Source organism: Onychomys torridus, chromosome 18, assembly GCF_903995425.1.
Source record: "Onychomys torridus chromosome 18, mOncTor1.1, whole genome shotgun sequence".
NCBI classification, from domain to species: domain Eukaryota; kingdom Metazoa; phylum Chordata; class Mammalia; order Rodentia; family Cricetidae; genus Onychomys; species Onychomys torridus.
In genome coordinates this window covers 13,135,858-13,163,849 of record NC_050460.1, presented here as the reverse complement: position 1 = coordinate 13,163,849, position 27,992 = coordinate 13,135,858, and the positions used below count along the sequence as shown (strand labels likewise).

General features: G+C 37.4%; 1 protein-coding gene across 1 annotated transcript; it reads left to right on the top strand.

The window, feature by feature from the left end:
- The first annotated feature begins 50 nt into the window (after nucleotides 1-50).
- Nucleotides 51-27,123, top strand: Mmut (methylmalonyl-CoA mutase). Its single transcript, XM_036168252.1, has 13 exons — nucleotides 51-191; nucleotides 3,614-4,031; nucleotides 5,095-5,462; nucleotides 8,004-8,161; nucleotides 10,343-10,514; nucleotides 12,972-13,220; nucleotides 15,630-15,741; nucleotides 16,867-16,982; nucleotides 18,423-18,538; nucleotides 19,569-19,700; nucleotides 21,922-22,069; nucleotides 22,614-22,781; nucleotides 26,770-27,123. The coding sequence occupies exons 2-13, from the start codon at nucleotides 3,653-3,655 to the stop codon at nucleotides 26,896-26,898; spliced, it is 2,247 nt and encodes a 748-aa protein (XP_036024145.1). The 5' UTR covers nucleotides 51-191; nucleotides 3,614-3,652; the 3' UTR covers nucleotides 26,899-27,123.
- Nucleotides 27,124-27,992: the final 869 nt, after the last annotated feature.

Genomic DNA, 27,992 nt, shown 5'->3' with positions numbered 1-27,992 from the left:
TCCGCCCGTCACGTTCTTATACGTCACAGAAACGCGCCGGCGACGGCGGGATCGAATTGGCTGGTCGGAGGGTGGTGTCGGCTACGCCCCCCTGATTGGACCGGCTCGCGAGCTCCCGCTGCGAGCCGCCGGGGATCGGGGTTCGGCGGTGGGGTCGGGGCTCGGCCGGGTCGCCTCCCACTTTGTGGCCTGTGAGTAGGCCTGTACGCTGTGGAGCACGTCAGGCTTGCGAGTCTCTCCCCTCACTGTGCTCATCTTTCTGCCTCCTGTCTCTGTACTCCAGTGCTTTCCTTCCTTCTTTGCCGTCCTGCTGTGACAGGGAGGCCCCCCCCCCCCCCCCCCCCCCCCCCGCTTTCCCCTGAAGTTTAGATGTTTACTTCGACCGACTTCTCATTTTCGGTTAGGGCGGTGGAGTTCGGAGGCCACCGCTGCAAAGTGCTGCTCAGCAGCGCGGTAGCGTTGTTATCCCTTTCCTTCCTGGCTTCCCACGCTTGGCAGAGGTCACTCGTAGTTAAGAGGTGCCCTGGGTCCACGCTGACCTGAGGCTCAGGTTGTTTGTAGACGTGGTGGGACAAAAGAAGTAAGAGATAGGAGGAAGAGATGAAAAAGAAAAGGCACGTCTAATGTGATACAAAAATAAACTAACTTCTGGCGGCTTTGCCTTTCAGAGCGCGACACATGCGTGTGATTTTAAACCACTTGCTGATTTTCTTCCAACAGAGTTTTGTGTTTAATGATTTCCTTGAGGCTAATGGTTCTCAGCCTTCCTAATGCTGCTACCCTTTAGTACAGTTGCTCATGTTGTGACCCCCTCCCCCAACCATAAATTGTTACTCCTTCATAACTGTAATTTGCTACTTTTATACATCGTAATGTGAATATTTTTGGAGATAGAGGTTTGCCAGAGGGGTCCCGACGCACAGATCAAGAACCTCTGCCTTAGGCTGATAGTTCCTTTATGCTAGTAACTTTCATGCTGTGTATCCACTACCTAAGGTTACACTTGCACTTGACAGTTACTTTTGTTTCTAAATTACTTATTTATTTATTTAATTTTAAATTTGGTTTTTGGAGTCAGGGTTTTTCCATGTAGTCTGGGCTGTTCCGGAACTCCATGTTGTAGACCAGACTGGCCTTGAATTTAGAGATCCGCCTGTGGGAGAGAGCTGCATTTAAAGGCTCTCTGGCTTTTTCTAAGTTACTTTTATCTGGGGGAATATACATTCATACATACATACATACATACATATGTAAATATTTGGAGTTGTGAGGATACCTTTTTTATTTCACTTTAACACATTCAAATCATTATTAACACATTTGCATATTGCTTCTTTGAATTTTTGAAGTCTGTTTTAATGACTCTTTAAAGAAACTTTAGAAGTCCTATTGTCAACAGCAGTGCTGTTAAATGTGTGTGTGTGTATGCATGTATGCATACATGCATGTATATATGTATTTATTTATTAGAGACAGGGTTTCACTATGTAGCTCTGACTGACCTGGAACTCCCTTTGTAGACCAGGCTGACCTTGAACTCACTGAGATCCACCTTCCTCTTCCTCCCGAGTGCTTGGATTAAAGGCAGACTATGCCTGTCTACAGTTATTTTGAAGTGCTGTTTTAACGTTTCCTAATTCGGCCTTTGGCTTTTTAGGAAGTCCCTGTTCTATTGGGATCCTGTTTTATCATCTGTCTAGTTTGAAGAAAGATTCATTAAAACTTGGTTTGAAATGGGTATGCTTCCTGTCTCCACTGTAGTCCAGACATTGGTCAAATCCCTTTCAGTTTTCCGCATCACTGTAGAAGGAGTGCAGATGTGAGCCCAGCATTCTCACCGCTCACTGTTTTGGCTCTTAGAAATGCAAGTGGCTTGAAATAAAAATGGATGACAAGGCTCCCTTGGATTTAATAGGTTAAAAATTACAAATGCTTTAAAAAGTTGGCATTGCTTCTGTTGTATTTATATTTATATTCTGTTCTGCTAACTTTAAAAAGTCTAGTTGATTGTATTGCATTTACAGGGATATATCTTGATTTTTTTTTCACCTAATACTTATTTGAGCCTTTTTACTCTAATAGCAAGTATACTCAACATAATTTTAACTTTTAAATTGATGTCAAAGTACCTACTTAGGGAAAGGACACACAATGGTAGTTGGGTAGAGTACTAATTTCCACAAACAAAATACATTAATATCATTTATGTCCAGATCACAACAGTCATCCTAAATGCTTCCTTTTTTTTTCCTGTACTAACTGTCATAAATAAATACTTCTGCAAATTCTGATGAGAAATATTACTTTTTCCTGTTTTCTAAATTTATTTTAATAGTTCCATTAAATTCTATCGCTTTATCTGTGTTGTAGTACACTTACTCTAATTTTAGATGTTTGTAATGTTTCTGTTTCTCTAGTGTAAATAAAACAGCAGAGAATGTCTGTTTTTATCTTTCATTGTAGAAGTTATCCCAGAATGGATGTTATTCACTTTAAGGGGGTTACATTTTTGAGACCTTTTATGTATTAGAAATTTACATTGTAAAGTAGTTGAAACACTTAATGTTTCCATCAGTGATTTTATGTTTCTTGTTTTGTGATCCATAATAACTAGTTGGCAGTCTTCAATGTTTTACTAACTTGGTAGGTCAGAAGTTAATATGAAGAATAGAATTTCTGAAAAATATATTTAGATTTACTTTTACTATTTTTTTTGTGTATGAGTGTTTTGCCTGCTTGTACATCTGTGAACCCATTCATGTTTGGTGCTCAAGGAGGTGGTGAGGCTCCATGTGCATGCTGGGAATCAAACCCAGGAATCCTTTGCAACAGTAAGAAATGCTCTTAACTGCTGTGCCAACTGTCCAGCCTGAAAAATAGAATTCTAAATTCACTTTGCCCAATTAGGTTAAAGCACCTGGTGAGACAACTATATTCATGAAAAATGTATATGACTTTCTTTTGAAAATTGTGGGCTCTATATGTTGAGGCCATGTAACACTTCAGTGTCAAATAATTGAGGTTGTTTGCTGCTTTTCTGTGTGGGTAAATATTTGGCATATGCAGCGAACTATGAGTTTTCTAGTATTTCTAGTACATAAAATGTATAAATGACAAAGACAGAATAAATTTGATAGATCCATGGAGACCAGGTCATGGATGCCTTGGATGCCTGCTAGTCCTATTTACTACATTTTTCTCTATACACCAATGTAATATCTACCATAAACTAAAAGATTTGTAAGTGGGCTTTGAATGAAAATTAATTGAAATACTATGTTACATCTACCCTGAGATGTAACCCTTGAAAAATTCTGTGGGAGTATGGTATAGTCAGATTTGTACTTTACCAAGTGTCAGATGGGTTGGAGGGGGCTAAGACTGGTCTGTAAGACCAGCTAAGAGGCTGTGGAGGAAGAAGACAGTATCTAGAACAATAGTCATTATGAAGAACAAGGGTAAGTGTAATATAATATCAGGTGCAAAAGCAGGAAAGGGAAGAAAGATGAAACAGGACCAGTATTCCATCTTTTCTTTTTCCCTACTCACTGAAAGCCCTGGATTTCCTTCACACCTCTAACTATATGTATACTGTTTTTCTAAAATTTTCTAGGTCAGTTCTCACTCCTTTTGGGAGTATCCATGCTTCACCATGTTGAGAGCTAAGAATCAGCTTTTTTTGTTATCACCCCATTACCTGAAGCAATTAAAAGATACATCAACCTCCAGATGGAAACGGCTCCTACATCAGAAGCAACCCCTCCACCCACAATGGGCTGTATTGGCCAAAAAGCAACTGAAAGGCAAAAATCCAGAGGACCTGATATGGCACACCCCAGAAGGGATCTCTATAAAGCCCTTATATTCCAGGGCAGATACTATGGACTTACCTGAAGAATTTCCAGGAATGAAGCCCTTCACTCGTGGGCCATATCCCACCATGTATACCTTTAGGCCCTGGACCATCCGTCAGTACGCAGGCTTTAGTACTGTGGAAGAAAGCAATAAATTCTATAAGGACAATATTAAGGGTAAGATTTCAGTGTGAGGCATGATGCTTATGATGATATAAAAGACATTAATTCATTCTGGAAACATGGCATTCATTTTGTGGTTAAATTTACTGTGAAACAAATGGATGCTTTTCATCTCTGGTCAAAAAGATAAGAGGCAACAGTAAAAAGTACATTTCTTGGAGATAAACCACACTTTTAGCTACATTGTAGAAAAGAAATGAGATGAAGATGCATGAAGGAAAGAGATGGAGTTTATCTTTGGGAAGCTTTTAGTTCTATTGAGCTAAGAATTGGAGGGAAAGCTTAAACGTATGTGATGCCAAACTCCATAGCAGGAAATGAGGTGCTAACTATACATACAGTGAAATCTGTCCTTCACAAGAAAATTATGTCTACAATTTCCCTTCTAATGTATGATAAAATCTTAACTTCATGTTAAACTTTAGAATTTCTAGGCTTATGTTGCTTAGGAAAGGATTGGATTTATATTTAATGTAGTTTAGTTATTTGGAAATTTTGTATAAGGACTGCATATTTATGCATATTTAGCTGAGTGGTAGTGTGCTTGCCTAATGTGCTGAAGGCCAACTTGGATTTCATTCCTAGTTTTATTAACAGTTTTGGGGGGTGATGAGAATAAAATCTAAAATTCTAGTTCAACAATACTTTGAATGGCCATGGCATTATGCTATGATTGTGGTAAGGAATAAAAAAGGTAAGAAAGCATATATATGCTAAGTTGTATTAAGTATATCTGATCAGCTAGATGTTTTTGTGAATTTCGAAAGCATCTCAATAAAAACAACTACAAAAATTATTTGATGTATTAGGTTGAGAAAAATATCCTTGTGCAGGTGTGAAATAAGCGACCCGCTGTTGTTTCTGTTATTTCTTATCTATCTAGAAGCTCAGTTTGTGTGCCTTAGCCTCTTTGGAAACAGCTGACTCTTAGGAAGCCAAGTATTTGTTTCATATGAGCATGGGAGTGAGGTAATCTGCTTCCAGTTACTTCATTATGAGACTCTAACATACTCATTGTTTGTTTTTGTTTTTTGTTTGTTTTTTCTTATCTAATTAGCTGGTCAGCAGGGATTGTCTGTTGCTTTTGACCTGGCAACACATCGTGGTTATGATTCAGACAACCCTCGAGTTCGTGGAGATGTTGGAATGGCCGGAGTTGCTATCGACACTGTAGAAGACACGAAAATCCTTTTTGATGGCATTCCTTTAGAAAGAATGTCCGTTTCCATGACCATGAACGGAGCAGTTATCCCAGTGCTAGCAATGTTTATAGTAACTGGGGAGGAGCAAAGCGTGCCGAAAGAGAAGCTCACAGGCACAATTCAGAATGATATCCTAAAGGAGTTTATGGTCAGAAATACTTACATTTTCCCCCCGGAACCGTCCATGAAAATTATTGCTGACATTTTCCAATACACAGCAGAGGTATGCTTTTTTCCCCCGCAGTTTGCTGTAATCATTATAGGGATTTTCACAAAGTGTTTTTGTCCTCTTGTAGTGGTGGTGTTTTTTTTTTTTTTAAATTTTTATTTATTTATTTATTTTTTAGTTTCTCTGTATAGCTTTGCGCCTTTCCTAAACTCACTCTGTAGCGTAGGCTGGCCTAGAACTCACAGACATCTGCCTGCTTCTGCCTCCCAAGTGCTGGGATTAAAGACATGCACCACCACTGCCTGGCTTCTTCTTCTTCTTTTTTTTTTAGAAACCCTGTCTCAAAAACAAAAAAACAACAAACAAACAAACAAACAAGCAACAACAAAAAAGCTGGGCGGTGATGGCACATGCCTTTAATCCCAGCACTGGGGAGGGAGAGCCAGGCAGATCTCTGTGGAGTTCGAGGCCAGCCTGGGCTACAGAGTGAGATCTAGGACAGGCACCAAAACAACACAGAGAAATTGTCTCGGAAAAACAAAAAACAAACAAACAAACAAAAAGGTCCTAATGTTATCTAGAAGTTCTAAATTGTCTTTACATAATCCTTCCTGTAAATGACAGCATGAGGGTTTCAGATTCTGATCAAATGATACAATTTTTGAAATATTGTCTAACCTATGAACTTATTTTTTTGTTTTTGTTTTTGGAGACAGGGTTTCCCTGTGTAGCTTTGAGCCTTTTCTGGAACTCACTTGGTAGCCCAGGCTGGCCTCGAACTCACAGAGATCCACCTGCCTCTTTCTCCCAAGTGCTGGGATTAAAGGTGTGCACCACCACCGCCCATCTTGAACTTGGTATATTTGAAAGAATTCTTAACTATGGGAAAATATGCATATCATGATATTACCGTATTAACCACTTATAAGTGTACAGTGGCATTAAGTATTTCTCCACTGTTGTGCAGCCATTACCAACATCTACCTCTACTCTTAATTTTGCAGAGCTGAAATTATCTATAGGACAGAAAACGCCATTGTTCCCTCCTTTCCTCTCTAGGATACCACCGTTGTATTGCTATAACGTTTGCAAGTTAGAATACTGCAGATTGCTCACATGAGTAGGATCATTCAGTATTTCTCTTCTTGGATAGACTTATTTCATTTAACATAATGTTTCCAGTGTTGTCCTTTGTTTGCCATACCAGAGTGTCCTCTCTTTTTAAGGTTGAATAGTATTATATCATGCTTATATTTCCACTATTTAAAAGTCTGTATCAGTACAGTCCTCTGCACAGCAAAGCACCTTTTTCCTGGCTTTTGTATGTAAACTCTCAAAATGCAGTTATTTTTCTCAACCTCATGTGATTCTATCCCCTTTTTGATTTTGTTATAGAGAATTTTCAAAGAACTTTGTGTTAGAGTACTTGAGAATGTAAAACACACAACTATGTTTGTGTATTGTATGAATGTACATAACCATGGTATATGTAAATGTGGTGTATTTAATTTATAACATACATAAGCAATGCCAGCTAACTTTTTTGAGTGCTTAGTGTCTGCTAGGATAATACTAAATAGTTTAGATAAATCATTTAATCTTAAAATATTTCATAAGAACAATACAATTATTACCTCTATTTTGTAGGAAACCAAAGAATAGCAAAGTTGAGGAACTTCCAGTGGTTAAATGTCATGGCGAAAATTGAGCCCTCTGACATCAGAGCCCATGTTTTCAGTGTTTTTATCTTATGTTGAGTTGACTCAAGTAGTATGATAAGTCTTTGGTTCTTCAGGATATATTCAGTCAGGTACTTGACCTCACATGTAATGGTAAAAAATAATGGTATGTGGTATTTTTAGTGGTCATGGTAGAAAGACCCTAGAATATGCTTAGCATTAACTATCATAGTGAATTAAACTGAAATCTTTAATTTTTTTTTAAAAAAAACAAGATAAAGCTAACCTTTAAAAATAATTTATTTTTATTTCATATGCATTGTTGTTTTGCCTGCATGTATGTCTATATATGGGTGTCAGGTCCCCTGAAACTGGGGCTGCAGACAGTTGTGAGCTGCCATGTGGGTACTCGGTCTGGAACCCAGGTCCTCTGGAGAACAGTCAGTGCTCTTAACCACTGAGCCATCTCTCCAGCCCCAGTCTTTGATATTTTTAAGTTATGCGTTTTATTCTGTTTTACTTAAAAATATAACACTAAGGGTAAAATCAGTTTTCTTCACTGTGTACTTGTTCTTATTGGATACATTCATTCAAACAAGAAAATAATGTTAAGTCATACAAAATGTATCAACATATCAGTCAGATAATAAGGTGTTTGTGAAGTCTCAGCCTAAAGGATGCCTGGTGCAACTGTTTCCTAGTAGAAAACAAATAGAACGTCTTGAAGATGCTTCATAGATCAGTCACTTACATTTGAGAGGGCATTTACTCTAACAAATACTGCTTTTTGTTTTCAGTTAAGATTATAAACTACCAAGTAATAAACCACTTTATAGATAGTACTTACTTTTGTAGCATAAGTTTAATAGAACCTTTCCATATTTTATTCACTGTTATATTTTATTCTTTTATATAGCACATGCCAAAATTTAATTCCATTTCGATTAGTGGGTACCATATGCAGGAAGCAGGAGCTGATGCCATTCTGGAACTGGCCTATACCCTGGCAGATGGGGTGGAGTACTGCAGAACTGGACTCCAGGCTGGACTCACAATTGATGAATTTGCACCAAGGTCAGTAGATTAAACAACATACATAGAACCATTTTCCAACAAAATATACTGATAAAATAAATTTGTAGAGATAAATGGCATGATAGATTTAGATTGTCTTCTATTTTTTCCAAGTGAGAGAAAATAAGCCAATATTATCAGTAGCAAAAAAAAAATAAAGGGGTGGGGGGTTGGGGATTTAGCTCAGTGGTAGAGCAATTGCCTAGCAAGCGAAAGGCCCTGGATTCAGTTCTGGCAAAAAAAAAAAAAAAAAAAAAAAAAAATCAGAATTTAATTTGACCATACTTCTCTGTAAATTGGAAGAACACCATCTTTCTAGTGATTTACAGAAAACAGTTAACACATGCATGGAGGCTATATTAAAATATAAACATGAAATCAAGTTACCTTTATTTTTTCATTTGAAAATATGGAAATCACCTATTCCTTTTTTTTTTCTATAATATGTATATAAAATGTTTGGGGATGTACAATACTATATACTACATTGTCTCAAAATGAGTTGTTAATAAAGTTGTATGAAAAATATGGAAACATTTCAAATGAAGTTTATGAAATATTTAACTTGGTCAGAAATCAATCCAATCAGTCCCTGAAGCGAGACTCACCTGTGTGATGACAATTCAAATGTGGAAAACATAGCTAGTGACCATTTCTTTGTTCTAAATCTACTGTGTGCTTGTCATTACAGCAGCTTCCCCAATGTGGTCCAGTGACTCCTGGGGATTACGTAGACCTTCAAGGTCTACACTGTTCCTGAGTATTTTAAAACTTTGTTCTTCTTTCGCATTTTAATTTTCTCCAGAGTTTATATAAAGCTTCATGGTATGCTATATTGCAATAGATTGGACATACATACAGTTTTAGCTGTGTTCATTTAAGCTGCACATTAAAGAGGTTTTCCAAAATGTAAAACAGGACTGGGAAAATGACTCAGTTGATAATCACATACAGAGGATCTGAGTTTAATCCCTACAACCCATGTATCAAAGCTATAGACATGCTTGTAATCCCAGTGCTGAGGAGTCAGAGGCAGGTGGATTCCAGGGTTCACCGGCCAGCTGTCTCAGCTTGTTCCTTATCAGTGATAGACTCTGTCTCAAAAATAAACAAGCAAAAACAGGTAAATGATACCCAAGAAACACACCTCAGATTATTCTTTGTCCCCCCCCCCCCCACCTGCACACACATGAACACACAGAATATGGACACCCTTCTCATAAAAACATTTTAAAATAACAAGTAAAATGTTTATTTTATTCTGTTTTTATGATAGAGAAATATTACTGTTTGTAAGATATCCATTTGGCATATTATATGCTTATTATTTTACATGAACTAATGGATAAATTTTAGATAAATATATTGAAATAAAGAAAAGTTCTTCAGTCTTTAGCAGATTTTGAGGATGAGCACAGATCCTAAGACCTCAGAGCTTGAGTACATTGAGTTTTATTAAACTTTAGTGTCTTACAGCTCATTTGGTTTCCATGAGATTTTACAACCTTCTTAGCCACTAGAGGCAAATAGGTAATCTAAATATGTAAATCAGTTAAATCCATTACAGAATGTGAGGTAAAAGGGAATAGTGAGGCTGAGGACAAATTAGAGGGGAATGTGACCAAATTCAATACCCAGTCATTTTCTTAAAACACACAAAAAAGCAACTCCATGCTATACAAACAGAGTAAGAATGTGGTTCTGTTCTTCCAGTCACAATCTCTGTGTTACAGAGTTGGAATTCCTGGGTCTTTTTCTTTTTAAAGAAATGAATCTTAAGCTGGACATGTAGTTGGATGTCGGAAACATTGGCCTAACAAGTATAAGACCCTAAATTCAAACTTGAGAAATAAGAGTTTGATTCCCAGAGTCTAGTGTGTGTTGAATAGATACTCCACCACTAAGCTGCACCCCCAGCCCAAGAATCTGTCTTACTCAGCACACTAGAGGAAAGTCTTTCCTAAAGAAAATCACTTGTGAAGGGAATAACTCTTCCCAGAGCAGATGTTCACAGTCATTTTAATGTTAGGCTCATAGTTACTTGTATACGTATGCTTTGCTTTTAATTCAGATTAATTGCTTGATATTCAAATCTGGACATGGGTTTTTCTAGGGTGTGATACAATTAGTTTTATTTTCTTGTTTGTATGTTTCATTGGTTCTGGACTTTCCCCGTTTTAGATTGTCTTTCTTTTGGGGAATCGGGATGAACTTCTACATGGAAATAGCGAAGATGAGAGCTGGGAGAAGACTTTGGGCTCACTTAGTAGAAAAAATGTTCCATGCTAAAAACCCCAAATCTCTTCTTCTGCGGACACATTGCCAGACGTCAGGGTGGTCACTTACTGAGCAGGTATGTATCGATCTGAAAATAGAGATCTTGAATAAAGAAAACAAACATTTTCTTCCAGGTAACAGATAGAGCAAGGGATTGCCTTCAACAGCCTGTTTGCTAACATCTGAAAGTCATGAATAACTTGAAGCAGAATGCACACTTAGGTTTACACATCTTGAAAAGAGTTAGCTCCCTCTAGTGGTTAACTCTAAAATCATTCATAGCTGGCTTGTGCATAGGCCTCCTTTATTATCTTAGTATTTTAGATTAGCGTACAAAGTTGTAGATCTGTTTCACCACATCCTCTTCATACACATATGACATTAAACTTTGTTCTCTTCATTCCCCTACCTCTAACCACTCCCTTTCCCACTGGTTCCCTTTCTGCTCCTAGACAGTCCCCTGTTTGACTTTTTTATCACTTGGGTCCTTTCTGTTCCTTACCAACCATAAGATATCTTCCTTTCATGCATGGCCCTTTTTTTAGTTATGTGGCCTACAAGCTCACTTGTAAATACACACACACATATGTTTAATTTTAAATCTAGGTTCTGTGGATAAGAGGAAAATACAAGGTATTTGTCCTGAATGTGGCTTATTTTGCTGAACATATGATTTCCAGTTATACCCATTTTCCTGCAAGTCATGATTTCCTTTTTCTTTAGAGCTGAGTAGAATTCCATTGTATTTAGGTGTCAATCTGTTTTCATCTGTTAATAAAGCTCTTGGTTGATTTCATTTCCTAACTGTTGTGACTAGAGAACTAATACACCTGGGTGTGCAAGTATCTCTGTGGTATGTTGATTGAGAGTCCTTTTGGTGTATACTCAGGAGTAGGATAGCTGGAACCTATGGGAGTGCTACTTTTAGGACCCTTAGGAATGTGCACGCTGACGTCTGTAGTGGCTATACAGCAGTTTACACTCTCACCCACAGTGAACAAGGGCTCCTCTTTACTTCTTTGCCAATATTTGTTGCTGTTTGTTTCCTTGCCTTTTCTTGTTTCCTCTCTTTCCTTTTTTTTCCATTTGGTTTTTAAATTTTTTTCTCTTCAGATCCAGGGTCTTACTGCATAGCCCTGGCTGGTCTGGAACTCAATACCAGACCGGGCTGCCTCTGCCTACTTCAGCATCACAGGTGTGCGTTGCCACACCTAATGTCATGGTGCTCATGATGATAACCATTCAGACTTGGATGAAATGGAATTGGGAAGCAGTTTTAATAGGAATTTCCTCGGTGGCTACGGCTGTAAACACTCATGTTTATCTGCCATTTGTATTTATTCCTTTGAGTTCTTTTTGGTCTTTAGCCTCTTTAGTTTTTTCAGTTCATTAGCTTATTTAGGGATGTGGTGGTTCAGGTTTAGGGGCTTAGTTTCTGCAGTTCTTTATCTTAGGTATCAGGGTCTTGTTTGGTTTATGGTGGCAGATTTTTATTTCCTCATCTGTAGCCGGTCTCTTCACTCTGGAGATTGTTTCCTTATACAGAAGCTTCTGCATTTCATGAAACCTCTTCTGTCAATTCTTGGGACTATTTACTGTGCTAATACAGTGAAAAATTATTTGCTGATGAAGAAGAAATGAAAACCATATTATAATCAATACTTGTAAATAATTCTTAAGAGATACATTTTAGCATAAAGCTACCTATTTAAAATTTGATTTTATCCTAACACACACACACACTTTCAAATAAAAGTTGTGTTTTAAGCAAGAAAGCACACAGGCATTTACAGACTATTATCATTTGCATAGTATAATTTGATTCCATTAAAATTGTGTGGTGATGTTTTGCTTCTATGTCCATTAATTTTATACGTTCGCTTACTGTGATTTTAAGTTATATGTCTTTTCTACTTTTAATGTTGAATAACAACTAACATGTTCTTTATGACTAGGGAAGTAGAGATTCCGAGGTTGGAAGGAACTTTTGTAATCTTATTTTAATACACTGATATTCACAATTAAAACTGAAATCTATAGACTAGTCAACATCACAGTTAGGAATGTAATGAAATAGAATCCTATTTCCTACTGAAGAATTTACACTTAATCAGTTTAATTAGTCATTTATTAAGTGTCTACTTTGTACACATCCATTGCAGGCATGCAAAATAATTAAGGGACTATAAATTAGGAAAAAAGATTCCTGTATTAAGAAAAATTATACTTCATGGTATGCTTATGGAACAGTATTTAAACAATGTAAAATTGTTTGATATTTTAGAGTTATATATGACTCGTTTTCATGCCTGAGCCTGGACTAGACACCTTGGCTCTTAATTATTTCTAACTTACTCACTAATTTGTGTGAGTTTATTTGATCCCCTGATGTCTGGTGTTCAGTCCATTCCCAAACTGCTTTGGACATTGGTGTAGGTTACATAGTTGTTGCTTAATTATAATGTCTCTTCTAGCTCTGATGTCTGTGAACCTTTTTTTTGTTTTGCCTTTGATTTCTGGTCAAATGTTTTAGGATCCCTACAATAACATTGTCCGCACTACAATCGAAGCAATGGCAGCTGTGTTTGGAGGGACACAGTCTTTGCATACAAATTCTTTCGATGAAGCTCTAGGCTTGCCGACTGTGAAAAGTGCTCGAATTGCCCGGAACACCCAAATCATCATTCAGGAAGAATCTGGGATCCCCAAAGTGGCTGATCCTTGGGGAGGATCATACATGATGGAATCACTCACAAATGATGTTTATGAAGCTGCTCTGAAGGTCAGTTTCTCCTCTTTCAACTTTGCTTTTTGTAGATTTATTTTGATCTATAATCATTTTTAGATTTATACTAAAAGTCATAAAATATATGTGAGAGAAGCAAAATTTATCTTTACCTTTATAGTTTTCATTACTAAAACATAATTTAAAAGTATATTTTAAATTTTATGCAGAATTAAAAGATAGCTATTATTAAAAGTGCAATGCTTTCATAGATGTACAGACACAGACAGACAGACACACACACATAGACAACACACAAACAGGCAGATACAGACAGACAGACAGACAGACAGACACACACACACACACACACACAGGAGAGAGAGAGAGAGGCAGTGCTCTATTATATTTCAGTTCTGACTTTTCTGTTCACTAGAGTAAGCTACACACTTTCTTTTCTTTTTATCTGTGTGTTGTAACTCACAAATGTACCGTGTCTTCAGATTTTGTTGGCTTTAGGCATTAGACACAATGCTTCAGATACTGTCTTCTGCTTCCCTGGTCTAGTAATATTTAGTATTTCAGCTGATAAATGCCACTTCTTCCTTTCCCCTACTAGCAGTGTAATGATATCTCAGTTTCTCCCTTCCTGTCCTCATTTGGTTTGAACTGGCTTCTCTCTAGATCTGACATTTATGGAATATAAAACCTGAATCTCATGCCTGTTATTTTGAAGCACTTCTTTTTAAAAAATTCCTTAATATTCTTACATGCATGTATGTGTTTGGATCAAATCTACCCCCTATTCTTTCTGCTCGAATTCTTCCTCATCTACCTTTCCCTCCTAACTTCACCTGCTCTCTCTTAAAAAAAAAAAAAAAAAAAAATACCAAGTTCATTTGTGCTGCCTCTGCATGGATGCAGACCGTCTGCTGTCAGAAGCCTCCTCCCTACAGGTAATGGGCTCCCCGTCCTCTAGAGTCTGATGGCCAGGAGCTCCTGAGATGGGATGGAACTTGAACTCCCTCCCATCCGCACTGGGATTGTAACTGGCTTGGTCTTGTGCAGCTCTTTTGCGTGCAGCCGCAGACAGCCACCGTGTGTCCACATGTGCAAGTGTGTGGTCATGCCTGGCAAGACTGCTTCTCTCCAGACTTCTACTTTCTCTACCTCATAGAGTCTTCCCCCTCCTCTTCCAAAATGGGCACCTGAGCCTTTGGGGAAAAGATGGGATGTAGACACCCCATTCCACAGTTTCTTGGTCTCTAAGCACTAACCAGTTGTGCATCTTTATGCTAATCTTGATGCACTTCTCATAGAAGCTTCCTAGGAGATGAATCACTTATAACTTTATGTGCTTGAAAGTTCCTCCATTGTGTTCTTATCCTGGACTAGCATGGGAAGCAGAGGAACAGTCCTGGGTGAATGTGTAAGGAGAAATCCTGAGCACAGCCATGTCACAGACCTCAGTGCCTCAGACCAGGGAACTGCCAAAGCCTTCCTCTGGTCCATGGGCAGATGTTGACAGTGTGTTCAAGAACAGCAAGTGCAGCTTGTACCTGGATGACTGCAGCCTAAGGCTGTTGCCTTATAGAGACTTCACGGGGAGACCAGCTAACCTCTCCTCCTGTGTGTACATAAAAAGCACTGAGTTTCCTGGGCATTGCTCTTGACTGGTGCATTTCTTTCCACCTGAGAACTTATGGTCCACCCTATCCCAGCATTAATTATGTTACTTGTATCTTCCTGTCTCTTTTAATCTCCTGTCACCCCAGTCAAGTTCACAAACCCATGCATGAGCTACAGCAGACTTGGCTTAAAATTATTTCTATTCATGATTCTGTGATCAACTTTATAAATACTAGCCTGCTTTCCATTCTAAATTCTCACTCTTGCCTCTAGTATTTGTGATCAGAAATTTGATACTATTTTATGCCAGATCTTTCTTTCTAAAAGCATCAAGATCTCTTCTGAATTTTGTGTTGGTATCTATCTCATATGCACATTTTATTCTATTTTATACTGGGTCTTTGATGGTTCTCTTCTATCTCATATACACACATATATGATATCACTTGTTTTTCATATTGAAAGTAGAATTGCATTTTGATGTATATTTTTCTTAAAGAGTCGTAAACCTTAAAAATCTTGTTCATGTAACTAAAAATAAAGATGGCAGAATTGGAACTGTTGGCATTTCCCCACAAGACATGACTGAGAAATTTCAGGTTTTCCAGAATATACTTTAAAATTTTTTCTTTTGTCCTTTTAGATAGCTTTAAACACACAAATTCTAATTATTTCTATTCTATTTATTTGATTACTTTCTTATAAAGAATTAACATTTGCTTTGTAATTTGAATGCTATTAGGGGATATATAACATACAGGTAGGGTAAATGCTTTATCATTTCTCAGTTTTAACCTTTCCTTTTTGTCTTTCTTTCTTTTTATTTCTTTTGGTTAGCTCATAAACGAAATTGAAGAAATGGGTGGGATGGCCAAAGCTGTAGCTGAAGGAATACCTAAACTTCGCATTGAAGAATGTGCTGCCCGAAGACAAGCTCGAATAGATTCTGGTAAGAGAATAGAAAAGCTTGTATATAAAATTCAATGATTAAGGAGGACTATTAGTTTCTGTCTATGGATATAATGCACAATTGATACAAATACATTTATTTATTTATTTGCTTATTTATTTATTTTGAAGCTGAGGACCGAACCCAGGGCCTTGTGCTTGTTAGGTAAGCGCTCTCCCACTGAGCTAAATCCCCAACCCCACAAATACATTTTAAAATGAAAAAAAAAAAGGAAAAGTAGGGCTTTGGTAGAATATTTCTCATATCTGCACATTCAAATATATTTGTATGTCTGTGTCTTACATCTTTGCATCCTTGCAAGCACACAGGCAAGCTTGTATATACTTAAAACATAGATGTGCATGTATGAGCTATTGCCAGTGTGTTCAGAGAATTCAGGATGGCATGCTTGGCAGTCATTGTACTCTAGGAGGAAGAATTCACTCATTCACTCTGGAGATACTTTTTGGTGTGTTCTGATTTGCTTGTGGTGGCTATACATGCAGCTGTGAATAGGACAGACACAAACACTTCTGCATATAGAGATTTCATTGCAATAAAGAAGGAAATGAAACTAAGTAATTACTGATGACACTAAGTGCTGTAAGGAAGTAAGAGTATAAACTGGGATGTGATGATAAGTTACCTTTAGATGAGAGAAAGTATGCTAATAATATTGATTTATTATTGACATTTAAGAACAACTAGCTGTAAGAAAATTCTAGAAAATATTGGAAAGCTATTGGTCATGGCTATTTGCTTGGCTTTCTAAATCTGTCCTGGTAACCGACTGTCCTTTTTTTTTTTTTTTTTTTTCATTTGTGTGTGTGTGTGTGTGTGTGTGTGTGTGTGTGTGTGTGTGTGTTAGGAACTGAGACAGTATGTAGTTCAGGAGAATAGCAAAGTCTTTCCTTGCAGAGAACCCATCATGTAACTGTGTAACTGTTCTTCCCACCTTACCTGTATCCCAGGGTGGAGTTTCTGCATTATGCTGAAATTTGTTATGAGTTAAGAATGCTACTTAAAAATATTGAACTTGTAAAAATATGTGATAATCAGAGCATTTTCAATACAGGACCATTTATGAGTAAATCCACATGTTATTTTCCTTTGGGAAATCAATAGGTTCTGAAGTAATTGTTGGAGTAAATAAGTATCAGTTGGAAAAAGAAGACACTGTAGAAGTTCTGGCCATTGACAATACTTCAGTGCGTAAGAAGCAGATTGAAAAACTTAAGAAGGTATTGTTGACCATTGTTTGTTAAGTATGTCCTGGGTTGTGGGTTTTGAGTTCTTACATTGTTCCACATAGCTTCTACAATATCTGGAAGAGTGGAAAAGGTCAATATTACTTCTCCTGTTTTTTTTTTTTTTTTTAAAGGTAAGACGTTGGGAAACTTGCTTGGAATAAATAATTGGACAATCATGACTCAGTCTAGGTCTCTTAAGACTTTAGTGCTGACGTCACAAAGTAAGAACACACATTTTCCTCATTTAATTCTGTTAATTAATCCAATATGACAGGAAGCCGGTTTGGAGAGATGTCTGTATTTTTCTTAAGTGAATGTGAGATGGAGGTTGAACCCAGTATAAGTAGATTCCTGTGTCTGTTCTCTTCATTCTAATACTAGTGTATTTCCTTTTTTGTTTTTACCATAACTCTGAGCAAAAGGTGCATTTCTCCTACATACCTAGCTATGTGCATTGTGTGAGTGCACCTGTTACAAAGATAAGTTTCAGCAAACAATACTTTTGTAAACAAGCTCCATGACCATAGATGTTTTCTATTCTATTTAAATTCCATAAAAGGTTTATCACAAGTGTTAATTCTACACTATCATAATGTAGTACATTACACGTCATAACTCAGAAGCACCACACTCTTGTACACTGTCCTTAGATGGAAAATTGAGATTCAAAACATGCAGCCAGAAAATAATGAAAAATAAACCTTTGCTTTTTGAAGAGGAGTTGAATTGAGTTTTTTCCTTGCTGTAATACACATTTTCCATCCATCTCTGATAACAGATGCTATATTCTCAGTGGCATCTTGGGAAATGTCACAGTTTGGACTCTTTTTGCAGGAGGTGCAGTTTGTGAGACTTGGGCTTGAGTAATGTTGATTGTTCAAGTTGATGACAGAGCACAGTAGAGCTTGGACCTGATGGGACATGGCTTTAGCCATGCTTTCTGTTATCTGTTTCGGGTTCTTTCTGTCTCTGACCAGGTCTCTTCTTAGAATGATTTTTAAGTAAAACTAATAGCACTATGTATTATGGCCAGCATTTGTCAGTCATTTAAAGGACACTTCTGGGATAGTTAAACTCCACTGTAAGCTCCGGTCTGCTGCTCTTCCCTCTGTTAATTGTGTTCCTTGGCATTCCCCTATAAAGGGCCCACCTGTTTTCATTGTATTGTTGCTTCAGAAAAGCCTAGGTAACTATTTAGAAAGTTACCGCTCTGCTTGCTTCTAATTTGTTGGCTTCATGCTAAATCAGAATTATTTTACAGAATCCTGAATAAATGAATTAAACAAATGAACACACCTCTTAGGTTGAATATTATTCTCTTCCACTTCTTCCCCTGTTTTGAGGTAAAGAATATGGCACTTGGCCAATAAAGTGTGTGCCAGAGTTTAATCTTGTAATACCTGTTTTATTGCCCTTTCTCTTCTCTCTAAGATCAAATCCAGCAGAGATCCAGCTTTGGCTGAGCGGTGTCTCCAGGCACTTACCCAGTGTGCTGCCAGTGGAGATGGCAACATTTTGGCTCTTGCTGTGGATGCAGCTCGTGCAAGGTGAACATGTAGGAATTTGGAGAGTTCCAAATAATGGAAGTTTGACCAATTTAGCTTTTCAGACTGCACTCAAATAAAGCATTGCTTGTGTAAATTCTGTGAGCCTAAAAGAAAAGAATGGAGACTATTAGAAAGCCTATACTGGTTTTTCTCACGTTCAGTACTTATTAATGTGTAAAATTAATATCTAATATTTTGAGGGGTATTAGTAGTTGTGTAATTCACTGTAGCTCAGAACACTTGGCACTATGATAATGTATCAGTTTCTGATTGGTAGGTTGAGGTCTGAAGTACTCAGTCGTATGATCAAGGTTGTGTGTACAGCCGTGACACAGATAGTCCTTGAAGCAAAGAGGGGAAACTCTTACTTGGTGATTGTTCGGAAGAAGTTATTGTCACATCATTGCTTTGGAATCATTAGTCATGGTGCAGCCAGGAGAATACACAACCTGCAATACTAATTCCTTCTCCTCTGTGGCTAGATGAGTCTCATGGTGGAAAATGGAAGGAGAAGGAAGGGAGACAAGGCCGGGGAGAGGGTGGCAAGAGAGTACTTGTGAAGTGGTTTCCTCTCTGGTTTGTGCTGATGGCTTGGCCTGTTCCAGTTTCTTCTGTAATCTACCTGGTCTTCTTGAGTTCACCACTCTGCTTGGCTGAAACACACTGAAAGGTTACTATCTCATCAGAAAATCGCAGTGATACTTTTGCTCTGCCCATTTGTATTGATAAATGGGACGTTGTTGATTTGTCTTCAGATGCTTACTGACTTGAAACTTTTAGGTCATTTAGTCTTTATTTTGGTTGATGAATATTATAAAGGAATTACAATGTACAATGGCACCAAGAATTACTTTTATATTAAGTATTCTCAGGAAAGATGCTTTTATACTATCTTAAAAACATTCTTGAGTTTCTACAGCCTATTTTTACTTACTAACAAAATATTCTAATTGTATTGATATTGAGGTGAACATTTATTTACTTATTGTCAATTAATGCTGTCCCTGACACCTCTTTTTTAATATTGTAGATGTACAGTTGGAGAAATCACAGATGCTTTGAAAAAGGTTTTTGGTGAGCATAAAGCTAACGATCGTATGGTGAGTGGGGCTTATCGGCAGGAGTTTGGAGAAAGTAAAGAGATCACATCTGCCATCAAGAGGTACTGTGTGAGCTTTAGTGAGCTCTGAGCTCATCTTCATGATGTTAATACAGTTCCCTTGAGCCTGCTGCTGGCTTAGTGTCCTTGCTACTTGGGAAATACATCGACTTTTCTTCTAGTCTGTTATTCTTATAAAACTAATAAATATTAAATATTATATATATATAATATATTATATAATATAATACAGTTAATATAATATGTGGTTAACCTATAATTTATAATATTTATGTAATTTATTATTCACAACTATAATTATAAATACACTGTCCTATGTCAGTATGTGAAACTTTAATATTTGACCAACCATAGATTGTATACATAGGGAGATCCCATAAGATTCTAATGGTGCTAATTCCTGTCTCCCATTCATATTCCACCTAGTGGTGTTGTAGCTATGGTCACAGTCATGTGTTGATGGTGACACTGCTATACACTTGTGCTCTGCTAGTTATATAGAAGTGTAGCACTTACTGTCACGTGCAGTACATAATAATGATGATAACAAACAGTGCTGTTACTCATTTGCTGTTCTTTTAATTTTCACGCTTTAGAGTGCACTCTTCCTACTGGTAAAAATGGTGTACTGCAAAATAGTATGCAGGCTCTAAGCAGCCTCATGTTTCTGCTTCCTGAATCTTAATTGCACCATTTTCTCCTGAATTTGATTTAATTTTGTGTTTATTTTTTAACACTTGTTGGAACAGAAAGCTACACCACACACACACACACACACACACACACACACACACACACACACACATACACACATACACATACACACATCATAGCCTAGATGTGTAGTAAGCTGTACCACTAAGCTTATATATAGTATAAGTTTGCATATTGACAAAGCCACCCCATGTGTTTCTCTGAATATGTCTTTCGTTATTTAATAATTTATGACTATAATGATTACATATAATTACATGAAATATAGTATTTACTGACTAATGAGAATGAAATTAAATATTAAAATTTGGCAAAATGAATACTGTTTTTACCTTGCACCATAGTCGCCATTAGGAGTCTTTCATTTCAAACCTTGTTTATTTAACTAATACTGATATTGCTTCATATCTTCCAGGTAGAGAGCTTACCATCATATTGCTATAGACTTTCATAACTTTTTTCACATGATTCAGTTGCTTGAGTAGTTAAAACTTAATTTTCCCATTTGAAAAATAAACATCTGGCTGCTACCCGTACAAAATGTAAAGTCAGTCTTTATTGAGTTGACAGTGAGGACTATTGCCACTGCCTGACATGAAGCTGTAATGTGTGTTGTTTCTTGGGTATAAAATTGACTCCTGGGTGATTGGTGTTTTCAACTTGTGGAACACATTTCTTCTAAAAACTGCATTAATACTTATACAGTCTGTTAATACTGTATTATGTAATAATAGCCAATGTGAAAGTCATCAGAAGGAGCCTTTTTTTTAAAACAAAAATTGATATTGTGTTTTGACATGTTTGGTATAATTTGTCACTTTTTTTAAAAAAGATTTATTTATTTATTATGTATACAGCATGTATGACTGCAGGCCAGAAGAGGGCACCAGATCTCATTACAGATGGTTATAAGCCACCATGTGGTTGCTGGGAATTGAACTCAGGACCTCTGGAAGAGCAGTCGGTGCTCTTAACCTCTGAGCCATCTCTCCAGCACCATAATTTGTCATTGCATACACATGAGCCTTCTGATTATGTATCATCACAATGGGCCACATTGTCTGGTAATACTGGCTCCACAGAATGATTGTGGTAATGTTCCTTCCCATTCTGTTTTATGGAGCCATTTGAGAAGCATTGGTGTTTGTTTTCCTTTGAAGGATTGGTAGAACTCTCCAGTGATTGGTAATGAGCTCTCCAGTCCAAAGCTTTTCTTTCTTGGGAGAGTATTTCTGCCTTGATCCCATTGTCTGTTGTAGATCAGTCAGGTGTTTGCCCTTTGATTTAATTTCAGTAGGCTATATTTGTTAGGAATTTTTTTGCCCTTGTGGTGATGGGCTCACAGACTGTGCATCTTTCAAACTTGGCTCTAAACAGAAGATAACCATTTAATCAAGGCTTGCATGGCATTCTCACTATTAAACATGGATATTAATGACGTGCACATAAGTGAGTGTTCTTAAAAATTTATGTGGGTAAATTGTGGTTTTTATATCTTACATTTGGACAGTGAATATTTAAATATTATTGCCTTTTGAAATTTTCCCAGAGTTGATAAATTCATGGAACGTGAAGGTCGCAGACCTCGTCTTCTTGTAGCAAAAATGGGACAAGATGGCCATGACAGAGGAGCCAAGGTCATTGCTACAGGATTTGCTGATCTTGGTTTTGATGTGGACATAGGCCCTCTTTTTCAGGTATGTGCCACATTTAGAAAAAGTAAAGTCAATGTTAATAGCCAAGATGATGTTTTTGAAATTGTTTTCAAAAAGTCCAATGAATTCTGCATTTTCCAACATATATATATATATATATATATATATATATATATATATATAAATCCATTTAATTTATGATTAAAATAAAAAGTTCATGTTAACTCTTGTTTTTGTGGAAATAATTGTCAGTTGAGAATGAGGCTCTTGGAAAGGGAAGTTTACTTTAAAGGTTTTTTTATTGTCTTTGAGTGTTGATTGGTATTTTGTGGTCCATGAAGATTACCTTGAAGATTCCTTGGGGACATTTTTTTGTTTTGACTGAGACTTAATTGATAAATTCCAGTCCCAGAAGCACATGCAGGATTGGTGTTTATTCCATCACAGCTTCTCTACTATCCAGAATCCTAAGATGAGGGACTAGGCAGTGACAGAAGTGCGGGACGATTGACTTCAGTACCCAGCGCTTTCCTTCACCCTTCCCTGGTAATAACCAGAGGTCTTTCTCTGCTTTCTGTGTTCTCAGACCCCTCGTGAAGTGGCTCAGCAGGCTGTGGACGCAGACGTGCATGCTGTGGGCATTAGCACACTAGCTGCTGGTCACAAAACCCTCGTACCTGAGCTCATCAAAGAACTTACTGTCCTGGGACGGCCAGATATCCTGGTCATGTGTGGTGGTGTGATTCCTCCACAGGTAATTTTTTCTTCATACTTTTGTGCACATAGGTACATGGATATGTGCACACACATGGATATGCACAGCTTTTTATTGGAGTTGCTAACAAGACTGTGAGTGAGGGCTTTTCTTACAGGAGAAGGAGTGACTCAAACACAGATCACTGAAAAAGCATCACTAAAAAGCCCACCCTGACCCCGGGGAAAGACTTAAGAAAATGCCTCCCTGGAGCCGTCTGTAGGACATAGGCACCTCCGTAGGTCTGAAAAATCTCCCCATGGCAGCTTTGTTGGTCAGTGTCCTCCAGCAGTAGCCTTGGGGTAGGGTCCTTATGAATCCTGCAAGTTTCAGCTGTCCCAGACATGGGGATTTAGTTTCCTTCCTGAGTCTCAGGAATCTCCTTGCTTCTTCCTTGAAGGAAGGTCTCAATAATTCAGAGAAAATTGCTATGTAAAACAGCACTTATACATCGACCACCCCCCATGCATATCTATTAGGCTATAAAATTGAAGGTAATGCAGGACTAACACATGCATAGATAGATAGATAGATAGACAGATAGATAGATAGATACATACATACATACATACATACATACATACATACATAGAGGCAGACAGACAGATTGGCATATTTCTAAGGATGAATTTGTTTTAGATGTAGAGGCAAATTATATCCTGGTGATTTCTCTGGGTAAATTCTGCAGATGGTACTATTATTTTCTATTAAGGTTATATTTTAATTCATTATATAACATTTAACTTAACTCTCCACAAAAATTGTGTGAGAAAACTGCCAGGAATTTACGATAGCTATCTACCGTCTTCATATTCAGTGAACAGTGGCAGAGAGACTTGAATAAGAGCAATGGGCTTCACAATAGAAAGAGACAGATGATGCAAATGCAGTGTGTCTGTCAAACCCTAGGCAGCGGTACAGTGGCTTTCGATGGGTTGTTTCGGTAGCTTGCATCTGGTAGAGAGTCACTCACCTATTTCTTCGATGACCCCATCCTTGAATGTTGTTCTACCCTAGAGTTATGCCATTTTCACAGCTTTATAAAATTCCTTTACTAATGAAACTATTTTGATTGAGACAGTTTTTCTGGAGTGAAAAATACCATACTGCTAGCACATGGAATCAGCTTGTCCTGAATGTTGTAGGCTAGAGCGGGAGGAAGTGGCTACTTTAGCAAACACTTGAGTTCTCCTAGGAGTGGAGAATAGATGATGTCAGTTAACTGTTAATGACACCACCCACCCTGTGTTATTACTGTCGGTTTAGAAGAATTACTTAAGATGCAAAAAAGGCCTGTTCCCCATCTGGCTTCCAATGATAACCACTTTTCCTTTTTAATTCAGAATGGGAAAAACTTAGCTATGAGTGTATAGGAAAGTAAATGTTTGTAGGCGCTGCAGAGATCCCACCACCACATCCATCAGTAAAATATGATTTTGCATCTAGATGTACAATCTTTATTCCTCTACTATGGTGATGATGCAGTGAGTGGCTTGCATATTGTTTTCTTCCTACATCAATAAGGTTTTAACATGATATAGTCAACATGAAAAAGTCCTTATTAATATACTTTCCAATTTTCATAAGTGTAGTTTATGTTTGGGAAAAGAAAGTCCAATTTATTTGTATACATTTTATTTCTTGAGATGTGGGTCTCAGTACTCTGCTCAAGCAGTCCCTATGTCAGTCACGGGCACATGCTACCACACTTTGCTAATGGCTATTATTTATTGAGATTGCTTATCTATGGAATAATTTGTATGTCTTGCAGCTATGGAAATTATAATTCCTAAGCTCTAGGGCATGATATTAAAATGTAGGAATTAAAGTAATTAAGCTGTGAAAAATAGTTGGATTAAAATAATAGTTGAGAAAAAATTAAATATGCCGTGTGAATAAGCTGGTATTTTCAAGAAATATATTCAAGTCACATTAACTTTCTTTTTAACCGTTTGCAATATTTTACTATAAAGTTAAAGTCTGAGCATGACTGCTTTCTCTGACATACTTTTATTAGTATGGGTAGCCTTTATTAGGTAGTGAAAACAGTCAGAGCTCATATACTCATTATTAGTTTTCTGTTACTGTAACAAATATCTAAGAAAAACAACTTTCAAAGTAAAAAAGCTATTTTAACTCACAGTCTTGGAGATTTCAGTCTATTGTCTATTGTTCCTGTTGCTTTTGGGAATTTACATTGTAACAAGGAGAGCATAGGGAAGGAAAATTATTCACCTCAGGGTCCAACATGAAAAATAAAGAAGAATTCTCAGGCTAGTGACCCAAGACTCCTGGATCCCACCTGTACCTCTTCAGCACCTTACAGTCATGCAAAGGCCTGGGTCCAACCCTTTAATGTGTGGTCCTTTGGGGAACACTGATTAAACTATAGTACAGGGTGGATGTGAAATGCTGCTGTTATTCAACTTAAAGCCACTTAGTTATTGAACTAGAAAGTGACACAGTGTTGAGTCCAGCAGATGTACCCATTCCAGATTCAGCATTTACAGTTTCTGCAGTTTGATTAAACATGTCCCATCTCCACTACTTTGCAATTCAGCCAGGATCTGGACCTCTTTGCATCATTGTCCTCAAATGATTTAGGCTAGCTGAGTGAACACATGGATCCTAGTTACATTTTAAAGCATAATTTTCCTGGACTGGTTTCTGGAAGACCTTGTGAAGTATCTTTTAATTTGAAAATAATTCCAAATTAATACCTAAGGTGCAAAAATAAAAATAGCATAAACAACATCTGTGTGCCCTTTGCCCACATTTAGGAACTGCTAACTTTTAACACACCCACTAAGGTATATTGTACAAAGCTTGTATAAGACTTAAGCAAGTCAGACCTTTTGAGTTACAGAATTTCAGAGGACTCCACAAGCTGCCAGCTCAATATCCCATTCTATGTCCACAGCTCCGATGTAAGGATAATGCCATGGAAAGTTGTGTTATTAGGAAAGGAAAAGAAGGCAGCCTCTCAGTCACCCTCTGGAGATGGTTGTAACCAGATGCTTCAGTCATTCTTAGGAGCTCTTAAAACACAAAGCACCTGCTGTTTCAGACAGTGATGTGTTTTCAGTGCTTATAGGTCCAGTGCAGGGTATATGAAGATGACTGGACATGAACTCTGTTCTCAGAAGTTCAGGCAAAAAGGACACAGGTTCAGGAGTATGTGTTAAATGCTATTGCAAAAAACATTTTACTATCTATTGTAAGAATAGTACAAAGGTAGGAAAAGGTACTTGGCAGATAATTCATGTGGTTTGTAATTTATTGTCTAGTTCTGATCATTTGAAAATGGGAGAAAAAGACCACTGTTGTAACAGTTAAACATAGACGAGACCATCTGTCGTGTATGGTAAGGGTTACGCTCAGAGCACACCCTAAATTTACTATTATAGCTAAATATGTTCTGCTGTTAATGCAGCCTAAAGCCTATGGTAGAACTTGTGCCTCAGGACTCCTTACACTAAAACTTAGCTGTCACCAAAATAAGCTAATGACTGCTGCAGCAGAACAAAAAAAAAAACGACTGGTCTTCATAAACAGAAAATCTGATTTATCATGAGGCTACATTCAAAGTATCACTATTCACTAGTGACAGATACATGTCCAGGAGAAAATAAATAGACTTTTAAACTTGGAAACATCATGATATTAAGTTTAACACAGAGAATGATAAGCAGTAGAACAGAGAAGAATTAGGTTTCTATGCTCAGTTCCTTCCTCATTAGGGCCACGTAGCTTCACATCACAGACAACCCAGGCAGAGTTCTGATTTAGACTTGGGATCTGAGCATAGTGTTTCTGGATATTATTACCTGCCCCAGTCAAGAAAAGTGTTTGTTTCAGCTCCACATGCAAACAGTGTACCAGCAGAGAAAGGAAAAGGAATACACACTTACACAGACACATATGTATAAAGTATATTTCTTTGAACTTGAAATAATGTCTCTCTTAATCAAGCAAATATGTTCAACAGGATTATGAATTTCTATATGAAGCTGGTGTTTCCCATGTATTTGGTCCTGGAACCCGGATTCCCAAAGCCGCTGTTCAAGTGCTTGATGATATTGAGAAGTGTTTGACAGAGAAGCAGCAATCTGTATAACATCTCGATCTTTAGTTATGACCAAAGAAGATAGTAAATGTTATGTGCCTGTTAATGTGCCTGTCTTGGCAGCCTCACAATAAAAGACCCTGGTTATAAACATGAAATCATGCTAATACACATATTTAAAGAGTCTGAGTTTTAAAGTAAAAATCTCTAAAAATCATCTATACCCAAATTAAAAATTAAAATGGTATACTGCTTGTAGCTGGAGTTTTCTCCAGTCCTGCTCAGCCCACAGTTGCTCAGACCCATGTAAACACACAGAGATTTATATTACTTATAAACTGTATGGCCACGGCAGGCTTCTTGCTAGCTACATCTTACACTTAAATTAACCCATAATTCTTATTTATGTTTAGCCATGTGACTTGGTACCTTTTCCTAGTTCTGCTTTCACATCTTGCTTCTCATGGTGGCGGCTGGCAGTGTCTTCTGACTCAGCCTTTCACTTCCCAGAATTCTCCTCTCCCTTGTCCCTCCTATACTATACTTCCTGCCTGGCTATTGTCCAATCAGCGTTTTATTTATCAATCAATCAGAGCAATGCTTTCACAGCATACAGAAAGACATCCCTAGGAACTGCGTAGAAATAACTAATAGTACAATTACTTATAAACAATTAAACTTTTGTTTTGTTTTGTTTTTTTGAGACAAGGTCTCACTATGTAGCTCTGGCTGTTCTGTAACTCAATTTTTAGACTAGGCTGGTCTCAAACTCACAGAGATCTACTTGCTTCTGCCTCTGAGTGCTGGGATTAAAGGTGTGTGCCAAAGTGCGCAGCAAATAATTAAACCCTACATATTAACATTTGACTTATTCCTTCTGTCAATTTAGTGTTGTTTTGAGTACTAGAAAATCAAGTTCCTGTGTTAATATATTAATAAAATACTATTTATTTTAGAAGAAAGAGTGGATGGTATTTATGTATGGAAATAGATTGGGGTTATGATCCTTAGCCAGATCTACCATTGCTCCGATAAAAGTATTGCATCATACCCTGCAGGATGGAATAGGGGACAAAGACCAGATATGTCTTCCAGGATTGTTCAATTCTTCTTTAGCATAAGAATGTGATACCGTTAATGTCAGG